The sequence below is a fragment of the Opisthorchis viverrini genome, assembly GCF_000715545.1.
Source record: "Opisthorchis viverrini unplaced genomic scaffold opera_v5_155, whole genome shotgun sequence".
In the NCBI taxonomy this organism is placed as follows: domain Eukaryota; kingdom Metazoa; phylum Platyhelminthes; class Trematoda; order Opisthorchiida; family Opisthorchiidae; genus Opisthorchis; species Opisthorchis viverrini.
Window position 1 is genome coordinate 1,197,592 of NW_008751811.1, and position 12,431 is coordinate 1,210,022.

The 12,431-nt window shown below is 43.6% G+C and overlaps 2 protein-coding genes across 2 annotated transcripts in view; both read left to right on the top strand.

The window, feature by feature from the left end:
* Window positions 1-3,461, top strand: part of T265_07027 (hypothetical protein) — a gene marked incomplete at both ends in the record, with an annotated part of 41,233 nt that extends 37,772 nt beyond the window's left edge. Inside the window, one exon of the mRNA XM_009172448.1 lies at window positions 3,333-3,461. Coding sequence (XP_009170712.1) covers window positions 3,333-3,461 — 129 coding nt within the window. The remainder of the gene's footprint in view (window positions 1-3,332) is intronic.
* A 1,049-nt stretch (window positions 3,462-4,510) lies between these two features.
* T265_07028 (hypothetical protein) lies at window positions 4,511-7,210 on the top strand (the record flags this gene model as incomplete). The annotated part of the gene is made up of 4 exons (XM_009172449.1): window positions 4,511-4,583; window positions 4,710-4,954; window positions 6,002-6,586; window positions 6,731-7,210. The coding sequence occupies 4 exons, from the start codon at window positions 4,511-4,513 to the stop codon at window positions 7,208-7,210; spliced, it is 1,383 nt and encodes a 460-aa protein (XP_009170713.1).
* Window positions 7,211-12,431: the final 5,221 nt, after the last annotated feature.

The following is a 12,431-nucleotide window of genomic DNA, read 5'->3' on the forward strand; positions in this document are numbered from 1 at the left end:
ATTCAGCTGGAGGACATCATAAACGAGAGATTCAGTTGAGTCTCCCGTGAAAACCAAATTGATTTGCAATTGAGTGTACTTCTCGAGAACAGTGCAATTTGGGTTCAAGTAGATCATAAGGCTGACGGAAACTCAGGGGCTGCGCCTACCTGATGCGCCCCAAGAAGGACGAAACCGGTCGTGGGCTGTCGAAGAGTTTTCAGCAACCTTGTGAGTAGTTTCCTTTATGAGAACTCGTGAATTTTTTTGGGAAAAGCAATTAAAAACACTGAGATGGACCAATGTTTACTAGATCAGCAGTAAAAGTACTGGTCTGGATGCGAAAATAGACGAGTTTAACAGGCGGATCGCCACCCATTCAGCTCTGAGGAGCATCAGCTTCCTAATTGTCTTTGATCTGTTTTGTGGGACGACTTGAGACTTTAAGAGTAGTATCTTTGTTTACTGCATCACCAGTTTCAAGCAAGTGCTTGGCAGTAGCACTTGGTTTTGAAGGTTCCTCTTGTGACATACATCAACAGATGTACTCGTGGAGATGTCTTCGTATCTAGATGTCTTGTCTGACACTTTGTCCTTAAGTTTCAAACGAGCTTCGCACGAGAACACTGGAAGGTGATATTCACTTTTCTAGTGTAAACTGTTTCGGCATAGGTACTTCTGAGGTGAGGTGTTAAAAATTCACTGTCACTTTTACAGGTTGTCTACTGCTCCGCGCCGTTACTCCGTCAAGTACGCGAAGGTTTTCGTTTTCCTGCTCTGACGTTAATGAGATAATCGGATGACCACTATTACACGTGTTTCGTACCGTAGCCTAACGGACTGAATGTGTCGTCCAATTATCGGGTGTGAATTGGAAGACTTCAATGTAGTCCGCTCCGGTTGCCCCTTAGGACGTCAGGCAACGGCCGCCCAAAAGGGATGCTCATGGCTGGCATATATGGGAACTGGTCTGCATGGGGGGGGGACGTTTGTGAACAGGAGGTTTATGTCTAGCAAGTACGTTGATGTTTGAGGATTGAATGGTGTCCATGAATTGACGAGTATCATGCTGATTGTGCTGGCACACCAACCTAACAGTTTCAACGATGGTTCTACGAAACATTATGCCATGGCATGGTAAACAGAGTTGCCGGTGTCTAGGATTGGTCCTATGGGGCACGCCTGTATACTCTATGTAGTTGGAGAATGGAGATCCTGCTTTGCTTAAGGCTACCAAGGCAGGCAGTAATGGTTCTTCGTTGTCTATCTTTAAACAATTACATGAAATCTTAAAACGACACAAACACATAAGCAGCTCATTAGTTGCTTGTGGCCTGAAACCAGACTTGCTAGAACGAAAACTGAGATGAAATCTCTAACCAAAGTTTATAAAACTCACCGATATTCACGATACTACGGAAAGTTACTTCACAAAAGCTGCGTTGTCACTGCGCCATCACCCGTTTTGCTGAACTGCAACTTTTCACTTGCAGATTAAAGGTCTATATTGGAATATGAATGAATGAACTTTAGTGAGTGGTTGAGTAAATTGGCAGCAGAGGTTCACGCTCATTTTAATTCCAGTTGCAGATAAACAAGCCGGTGAAAAGAGGTTAACTTCTGAGATCCCCTGGAAATACATCCTCTAATGGCGTGTGCAACAATGCAGTTCTGGTTTCATATTTTAAAACATTCAATGAATCGTTAGCGTCCAGTATTGTACTATATCTTCATCCGTATTTCTGGATACATCACCACAGCTCGTTCGTCGTCCCGTCAGCCGTCTATCGGCGTTGTACGCAAAGTGCCTCTTGTGAGACACGCACGTTCTACTCCAGGTGACTCACTTGGCATCCTGGATTATCCGATAGCAGACTTCCTCGCGGACTTAAACTTTTTGGTTCCACGTCCCCCAGTCTTCGCCCGGAATTGCTTGCGATCGATCAAGTTAAGTCACTCTGTTGGTGCTTTTCTCCGCCCCGAGCAAGTATTTCATCATCTGATTGAGGACCACTCCAAATACGACCTTCACGTAAGTGGCTGTTTGCATAATCCTCTGCTCCTGGTATTGTTGAATTCTTTATTATCATTTCCTTGTGTAAACATTTTTTCCAAATAACATTTGCGTCATCCACAAACCGAATCACAATGGCTTACTGAAGTCCGGAAATGAAGAATAGTTTGAACATCTGTTGGCTACCTTCTACTCTCCCTCGAGCTACCGGTCCGCAACAGAAATTGTGAAAATGAAACGTTCTTCGGCCTCAGAACAGCATGAAATCATATCCTTGCTATGTTGAAGCACGGTTGTAAACTTCCTTATCGTTGCATGTCTATCTTAGTTGCATCTATCCACGGGGCGCTGGAGTGAGTTGATTTTAGTGCCCATATTCAAAAGTGAACTCGGATTGAGTGTGGTGCTCAGTCTGGCCTTCGTTGTTTTTGCTTAATTTCTTGCACACTGATTCTCCACTATCTTACATCGGAGACCTTCCGGCGTTCGTTTCATGATTTCATCCATCGCGAAGTTAAATAGGAATGGAGAGAGTGGACATCCCCGACAGACACCACTTTGTGCTCGGGTGTTTCTGGTGAGCTCGCCGTATACTGTCACTCGTCCGGAAGTCTGATAATACAAAGAACGTATCATGTTCACAAACTTCTGGGTATTCCTTGATGACCTAGCGTGTCAAGAAGAACAGACCGGCAACCGAGTCGAATGCTCCTTGAAAATCGAAAAATACCGGAATTATGGGTTGCTTATACGTATGACGTCGTTCTGGCTCCTGACGAAGTGTGAAGATTTGGTCAATGCAACCCCTACCAGGCCGGAATCCCGCTTGCTGCTCTCGAGTCAGTATCTCACGAGCCACCGTAAGGCGAGGAAGCACAATTGATGTCAACAGTCTCGTCACGACCGGGGTCAAGCTGATCCCCCTGTGGTTACCACACTCACTGCGCGTCCTTTTTTTAAACATGGGCGCTATCACCAACTCTCCCCAGTTGTCTGGGACAGACTCCTTTTCTCAAATGCAAGCAAACAGATCAGACGGCATTGACTGAGGACTTCATCCCCGTCCATGAACAATGTTGTTGGGAGGATTACGGCATTGGAGGGCCTATGCTAGGGAATCACAGTAGTTCAGCATTCTGTATTGAGAGTCCACAGAACTAAATTCTCAGGTACCTTTGGTTTCGTACGATTCATTCTGAAAAATTCAGGAGCTCTTTTTTCTATTGACGGAGCTAGGGGTATACTTTGAGGCTCTACAGGATAAACTTATTTGGGAGTTCCGCGGATCGTCAGTGAACGGCTGGACAAAGACGAGGTGTCCTCATTGTTTTTTTTCTAGTTTTTCTGTATTCTTCTGCCCCATTGGCATTTGTTCGGACGTTCTTGTCGAGCACTTAAAGTTCACTCTGTTGCTTTGATGCTTCGTCCTTTTGTTCTTCTGTGTTCCACAATTGAACCATCCCTCTGAGAGTTGGCTCATATACTGAGTCTATTTCCCAACATGCAACTTCCAGATTGTTCGCATGACTCGAACGGGTCGGGACTCATTCTACCAGCCAGACAAACCATCGTTCACGTTTGGCATTTATGAACAGCATCTATCCGAACCAAGTCGCGTGATCCCATCACACTCAATTCCGCCTCCTCGGCAGGGCAGTTTTTCTCTTTCCCCTTCAACAGTCTACCCCCATGCGGACATCGCAGCAGTTGGATCCAACAGGGCCTCAAATACTCCCCTCGGTGCCGTTTCTCCCAACTATTCTCTAACCGCCATTCTGGTAGCTGATGATAAGGCAATGGAAGGTTCTCCACAAAAAGAGTCTTCCGGGCAACTGATCCATCTTACACTCCATTTGTTCGCAACGGATCCAAGTAATCGTTTTCCTAAATCCCGTCTTGTCAGTGCACAGGATGTTCCGCACATTATTGTAAGTGCCTGTCCTCATCGCTGTGATTTGTTCTAAGTATGTTTTAATTTGTACCGTAGTACTGTGTTGCGTTGCTCTGAAGATATTTCTCAGGACGGAATGCCTTGGTAAGCTTAAACTTACCAGCTTGGCACGGACACAAACCTTGTTTAGCAAGTAATGAGCTCATTCTATTTGTTGTTTGATATGATATTTTCGTCGTAAAGTTTCCTTATCCTTGGGTAGTTTGTAGGATCAATAAAGTGAGACTGAAAACTTCATAGTGCACAAAACTTCGGTCGATAGGTCATCTTCAAACCGAGCTGTTATCAAAGCCAATCTCTCATCCACTATCCTCATTCCGTCCATCTTCGTTGGAGCTCCAGTCTCAGATATTGCGATCGCGCGATTGATGGGAATGCCATCATTAGGACTTCGGGGAATTCCGTTTGCTATGTACGAGGCACTAATGTTTCACTCGTACATATTAACTTAACATCCAGCTGTGTATGCTATCCCGACTTCATGCGCAATCCAACCCAAATTAGAACATCAGCCGGTTTCCCTTCTTGTTTCGTTTTCAGCGGAGGTGATAGCTAGTTCTACGTGGATGGTATTGCTTCCCTCACTTTTTAAGAAGGCCTTGGCTGTGGAGTTATTTATTGGAAAACACCAACTTAACGGTTATGGGCCATTGGACAGGGAAGCAAAACTCCCATGTGTATCATGTCTATAAAAACTGAATATCCATCTTCTACTCGAACGCATCTTCCTGAACTTCCCTGGATACTTATTGTCTATCAGTCAAGTGCAAACGAATGCTGCAAAGCGATTCCACAAATTCCGTAATGAATCTCACTTTTCAATAGACGCTAAGCGGATTTATGAGAAGACCACATACTACTCTCATGCCTCATCAGTAGAATCCACCGCCGCACCAGTACGTATTAACTTAACATCCAGCTGTGTAGTCACCTATGCTATCCCGACTTCAAGTGCAATCCAACCCAAATTAGAGCTCCAGCCGTTTTCCCTTGTTTCGTCTTCAGCGGAGGTGACAGATAGTTCTACGTGGGTGGTATTACCTCCTTTTGCAGTTGAATTGATTTTAAAAAAAAAACAGACGAGCTGACGTTACTTGAAATTAAACTAGTCTCACTTGAATTGCCTCTTTTCCACGACTGCTGTTTTTACCGTATACTATATAATTCAGTCAGACCCATTCGGATCGACTTCGGGTCTCTCAGACCCTAGGTTTGGGAGCATTAATCGAAACAGTCTCTGTCGCATAAATCTCATCAGGCTGAAGTATCATTATTCACGCTTTCTTGGCGGTTATGGGGGATGGTCAGTGTTTTGTTGGCTTTGATCTTTAGTGAGTATGGTCCACGTATTCCCGTAGAAAGGATTCGAACCTCAGACGCCTGAAATAAAACTACTCCACTGAGTGTGTGTGTGTCACTCCAATCTTCCGAAGCCCTCACCTAACTGCTTTTATGTTTCTGTATTGGACCTTAGTGTTTGTCTTTCCTTTATATTCTTCATAACTCCATGGTATTTTAGGTTCAAGGAAAACCAACCTCAGCTGTGCTTACCAAAATTTTAATTCCAGTCACTGTAATTCTGATTACGACTACCATAAATCCAATTCAATTCAGTCTAGGGGACTTTTAATTCTAGGCTAGGGAGGAAACTTCAACGCTTCCTTTGCATTAGCTATTTAAATCGGTCCTCATCTTGACTAACTGGCCCTTTAACCTTTCAGCAAGCGTTTAATAAACAGATTTCTCGTTATGCGACCGCAGCGAACACTTTGTGGCTTATGCTACCAGCTTTATTTTGTCGAAGTTTACCTTTGGCAGTGCGCAACGCCAAAATTTCAATTGTCTATCTCAAATATCTTCCATACGAATAACGTTCACTTATATCGAAGATATATTGACCATACTTGAAGCACAAGCAGATTGGCCGCAAATGGGATATATGTGGTTTTCAGACCGACTATTTCATCTCTTCAATATGTATATCAGACTGGACTGTATGAGTTTATTGTTTTCTCTCTTTTAACCGAAGTACTTCGGATTTATTCTTCTGCTTTTAGGCAAAAGGTCCAATTGAGTGGCCTGCTGTGGCTCCCAGTCCTTACCTGAAGCCACCGAAAGCTCATGCACTGCTTAGAACGCAAAGCACTGGCAACGGCGGTAAATTGTCTACAGTGAGTGAATGTTCTACGAGCACTGCTCCATCTGCACGCAACCGATATACTTCCGTCAGTGTTTCTGCGAATTCCCATCTGCCGGATACTGAGCCCTCAAAATTGTCCACTTCCGATATTTTGTCTAGCAGTTGCGATTCTCCTCATAAATGGCACGTATCTTATTTGGGTATGTGGCCGGCTCATCAGGTCCCAATACAACAAGCGTTGGAACTGGCTCATACCTCAATGGAAGAACACGTTTTCAGATTAATCGAGCGATCTGAGCTAGACTGTCACAAGAACCTACTATGGTATCGGTTGTTTGACATACATCACTATCTAAATGAGTATCCTTCACAATATTACGCTCCTCAACCGGCAATGATAATAACTCCGACCCCCATCAAAGTTTCACCACCCACTCTAATCGCGCCTCTGAGCCAATCGAGCGAAACGCCCCGTAGCCAAATGACTAACGCAGAGATTGAGGTGAGCTCCATTCTTAATCAACCGTGAGAAGCTGCTGAGGTCTGGTTTTGCTTTCTTACTTGATAACTACATCTGTTGATCTTAGAGCCTAGTTTGTTCGCATTGCTGATGAACCGCACTGTCTGCTTCCGATTTTTTCTACAGGAGTTGGCACAATCAGCTCCATTCGAGATGGACATTTTCTTGCTGGACAAACGACTAGAGGAAACGATTCGAGCGGGTGCGCAATACTTGGGTCAAGTCGGGTGGTTGATTAATCGAAATTTCTTCACGAAACATTCAACGGATGCGGTAACTTCACAAAACAACGTCACTGTCAGTAACCAAAAGCCATTGGCGTTTGTTTGGCTGCTTCAGGATAATGATCCGAACACACCCGAGGCAGTCACACCTGAAGGCCCGTGGATAAAGCACCACATGGCCTTACTGTGTCCTGAGTTTACCGATGGTTTTATTCTGCTCTCTTGGGCTGAAAAAAGGCCGGACACCGATCAAACATCCAGTCGTTTTCAACACAACGACACTTCTAACTATAAGGCAAGTGTTCATGTATATTTTACCAGGATGGCGCGTTGTACTCGCTCAACACAAACGGTCCTTCACATTCTCGGATTTTTCCTGTAGGGACCTTATCGGCATCTTATTGCTCTCTATCACAGTTGCAATGCAGAATTAGTTGGCCTTGTTAGATGATAGGGTGAAGTACCGCATGATTAGTCTACAATCATCTTACTCTTAATGTACATTTTATTGTCGTTTTAGACACACACACTTTTCTCATGCAATTTTCCACTTATCAGTGGTTGCCGTTCGACTCTCGGAAAACGACTAAGCGAGGATTGATAAACCACAAATACTACCTGAGGTTTATTGTAATCAATTCGCAAAATGATATGTTGGCTGCTTTGAGTTGCCGCATAGTTATATCCTTCGTTTCACCTTTAGGACTTTCGTCTGCGCGCACTTTTCCGCTCAGTTGGTGATCCGATGAACCCTGGCTCGATGCGTCGCCTAATCGATTCTGGACAGCAAATTCAGGGCCTGTTTTTCGAACGCTCTCCATTGGCATCCCTCGTCACCAACTTCGTAGAAATTCTTGGGCTTTGCATTTGGCGGGGACTTCATTCTAAGCCTTCATGACATTGGCTTGAACACACTTTATCGTGTCTTTCATAGTCGATTCTTCCCATTCGTCTTTTGTGTAAGAAAGCTTTTGCAACTCTTTTTCTATTAAACAAATACTCAGTGCGAATGGTTTTTGGGTTACGTCACGTCATTCTTCGGAGCTCTTCAGCCCGCGAAGGGTGTGAACGTGGGACACGTGCATGCCTTTCTGCAGTGCAAGCCTTGAGGCATCCCGCCTCGACTTGTACCATCTCCCGGCGTAATTCATGATTGTCGCGATTAGTTTCACCACAGTCCCGCTTAGTTTCGTCATGGTCTAATGACCCAGCTGGCTTCAGTGTGCCCCTGATTTCGGGCATGTACAGGGGGGATAGACCTCCACTAGTCTTATCCCAACTCCTGTCACCTTCGACCGTCATAGTGGGATTACTGTGTTAACACCGCACCGTGGATCCTTGAGATGAGTTGGGTTGGCATAAACACCGATAAAACTAGTGAGAACGACAGAATGCAATGTATTTGGCTCATTCCCCGTCAAACAGGTTAGCATTTTTGTAACTATTATGCTATTACACAAGCCGATGGAGCTGTCCGGATTTACTCGCTCAAGCCGTCTACCTATTACTTTCGGGCACTGCAGCTGTTGAGACTGCTAAAATGTGTCGGTCCATACGATATTTACGAACTACGTAGATATATGAGGCCTAGAGAAGAGAAATAATGGAAGAAGTCTGAATGGCTGTCGCTGGACCCCGCCTTCGAAGTTCTTGTTTTAATGCTTCTGCAACAAAAGCTCTGAGCTGTCAGTCGCTGCCGAAGTATATTACCCTTGTGATAAACAACGTTTCTGTCCAAATTCAATCGAGCGCTGCTCCAGATATGACCGTAATATTTGGGCTGATCTGGAGCAGTCTTAATCCCCTTTTGATCCAACTTCACAGGCCACCAACGAGTAATTCGGTGCAGAACTACCTTTATCGAGCAGTACAAAATGAATCTGCGTTTAGTAATTTGCATTCCAGGGTTTCTTGTTGTGTTATAAGTTTTGGGTATCTGAATACGTTGGGCACTACCTGGATAGACAGATTGAAATGTTGACCAGAATTGATTAAACAATGGAAATGCAGTGATATACTTTGTCAGTTCCGGTAGATTTATTCACGAAGTCAGAACTGATTTTTTGATGCATATTTACCAGTAGTGGCTCAAAGGCATTCCATAGTACTGCCCATCATCAGGCAAGACAGATCTTTACAGCTTTTTTGTGCAGAAACATGTGCCCCAGCAGTATTTCAGAAGGTGATGGAAGCTATGACCTCTGTCCCAGTTGGACCATGTGATCGTCATGAGCTCTAGATCGTTACGGACATCAGGATAAATACCCACAGGTTTCTTACACATCAATGAATTTTATTCTGCCCGTTATCAGATACCCTTGCTTCGTTATTGACAATTGCGATCGACTTTTGTTACCAAGTGCTGTTTACACAGACGACAAACCACAACGTTTGGCCAGCACTTTACTTAAATATGATGTGGACTTACGTCTCTAAAGGATATCGCCATTTGGCCATTGTGATTATTGACTGCATTTCCATGCTCACAAATGAAAACATTGTTGTATCCAGCGCTAAAACAGATCCCTAGGTTAGGGAAGTATTTCGCGCTCATTCCCAGTAAAAAACAGGTCCAGTTCAAATGGAAACAACAAACAACCCAATAATGCAACGTAGCATGAGATTGCTTGACGCCATATGGCCTACACGCCCCTCTACTACATATGGCGTGCATCTGTAGCCATGTGTTGTAGTTGTGGCTGTAGCCCCACGTGCGCTATGGTAAGACATTCACATCTATTTTTCGGATACGTATAAATGGTTCTAGTACTTACGATACGTCAAGGCACGAATTTTCATATGAAGTATCTTAATCGTTCTGAAATCAGCTGATTTGACTGATATGTTCGAAAGTATATGATGAAGATCACCTGAAATACATAGGGTCGCGAAAACCGGCCTTGACCGAGACAGCAATTTCAGCTATAGGCTTCAGTAGCTGAAATAGTGAGTCAATTTTGAAGTTCATAGATGTGTTGTGGGCTATTCCGGATTTTTCTCAATGTTCTTAGGTTCCCGCTAGCGTTTCGCACAGAGACAATTTATTGCCCCGGCATTCTGAGAAAATCCCAGCTTGCCTCTAAACTTCTTCAAGTGGCACTGAATAAAAACCGCTACTTCTGTTGGAGTTACGAATTTCAACTATTCTTCCTCACTTGACATGTGCATTCGAATTTGGATTTTTCGCAGAGCTCACGAGATGCAATGCAGGATACTGCTCACTTGATAAAAAAGTACATGTCTGAATTCTTGCCACTGACATTGTTGCCGATGATGAACATTGTGCATTACTCTGTCCTGGTGTACGGGAAATCTGAGCTCCTTACGTAGAACTAATGTAGTGTCATTATATTAATGTTTCGGTCATGTGAGCATTTAAAAAGGAATATCATATTACCGCAGTAAAAGTATACAGGGCGAAAACTTTACTTATTACAGAACAATTAGGTGAAGACAATTATTTTCAGGGTAAACGTCGAGCTGTGATTCCCGCCCACATTTACCACATGTATCTTAAGACTGGAACTCTTATAACCGTAGCGCGCACAACACCGTAAGTATAATATCCCAATAAAGAAATTGACAGTAAAAACGCACCGTTAAGAGTATCTTTCTGTATCGGCAAACAGTTCAACCATTGTGATCCCAGGAATTCATTTGTTTTGAGCAAGTTTAAAATTACATCCGTGCCAACAACTAAACTCATTTGCAAATCGATTTGGTTTTCACAGGAGACCGAACTAGATCTCTATGATATTCTACAACTGAATGTGCTGCACAAAGGCCGCCTCTAAGGAAATACACTACAATATCTCGAATTTCTTACCAACTGAAACATGAGGCGACCTTTGGGTAGCAAATTCAGTTGAAGAACATCATAAAGGAGAGATTCACTTGGGTTTTCAGCGACTTTGTGAGTACTCTTCTTGCTGAACATATATGCTGCGATATCAATCCGCAGTATTCGCGACCTTGGGAATTCCGCTCGTCAGAGAAAACCATTAGGACTAAACTTAAGACACAAGTCTCAGTGTCAAAAATTCATTTTTTCACTTCGTGTAATCAGAGCTAATGGAAGATGATACGAGTATGTCCACTCTTAAACATCGGGTGATCTTTGTGCAGGAGATCTATTTTAAAAATTTAACCTACGAGAGATTTAGTTGAGCTTTTTGTTAACGGGACCGTTACTTGCAAGTTGGCGTATCTAAGTGTCGATTTTAATTCGTCTCAGATTTTTTTATTGACCCACTTAAAAGCTAACATTGCGGAAACCAGCGTCAGATAGCTCATACAAAACAAGTCCTAGTCCGGGCAAATAGATTTAGGGGATACCAGGTCATCGAATGACAATAACTTATTTGTTACCGAGTGCATAATTCCTCTAGCGAAATTCACCCAAGTAGCGACATCTGATGACACTCAAGGAATCGAGACCATTGCAAAGAACGTCTTTCAGCCAAGGTTAGGATATCATAGATTTCTACCTCCCTGTCATGGAGGTCGTCTTTGTGGAAAATTTGTCAGTTTCGGAGACATTTTGAGGTGAATGCTGTGAAGACCTATGTTGCTGATTCTCTTATGTCATTCCAAGCGCTTGGAGTGAAAATGCTATGTACTCTTCCAACTTCCTTAGAAATCGTACCAGCTATAATGTGATCTGCATGCTTCTTATCTTTGTATCTCATGTCTCTATTTTTGAAAATAAACCTGAAGTTAAGGTACGTACAGAGGCAAAAAGCCACGCAACATGACCGGATGCTTCAAGTTCGGTGAGACGATATCCAAGGGCCGATAAAAGTCACCCGCTATTATTTTAAAACCAGACCCGTCGTCCCCTGAAACCCTTAATAGAATCCTAGCCCTACTGGCCTCCTTTGCTGTCAAACAATTCACATGCTATTTGTCGGTTCACATTTGTTGTCTGGCTACGTGTCTTGACAAAACGTAGGGGCAGTATTAGAGATTCAATGGCATGTAATGAAAATCTTTCAATCCATTATGCTGAGACAGTCAATGTTACGGAATGAACTGCATGGATGAGAGGAGCCTCTCGTGTCTCTGGCAGTGAAATAGTCGTTGCTAACATGTGCTACGGGAGTGAGCTAACTTCCAGCTAAAAACGCGTTGCTCCGAATCAGTGAACCGTGATTCTCAGAGACTAAGTAAGACGTTGTTTACTCATATATGCCCCCAAATGTCCTGCTTCAGTGAACAATCCTCAAGAAAAATAGTCGTGGACAACCGATTTGGGTTCAGCAACAGGCATCTCACTGGGTCATACGGCAGGCAGCCGAGATTTTCCAGCGGATGGTTAGGTGTCTTCAGTATATTATTATATGTTAGAATTAGGTCTCCCCTGATGCGCCGATAGTAGAAGTCAAATAGGTTGAGACCGGCAATCCTGTCTTCGTATGGTCTATTATGCAATCCAATTACCAGCTTCGTGGCTCGATGATATATTCGCTGTAGAAGAGTTATGTCTTTTTGAAGCCATGGTGACCAAGCTTGTATAGCGTATTCCATGTTTGGTCGGATGTAGGTAATGATTACTCGGGGCAGTGCCAGTCAGGAGAAACGACCAAAAATCCGTTTTAGGAGCG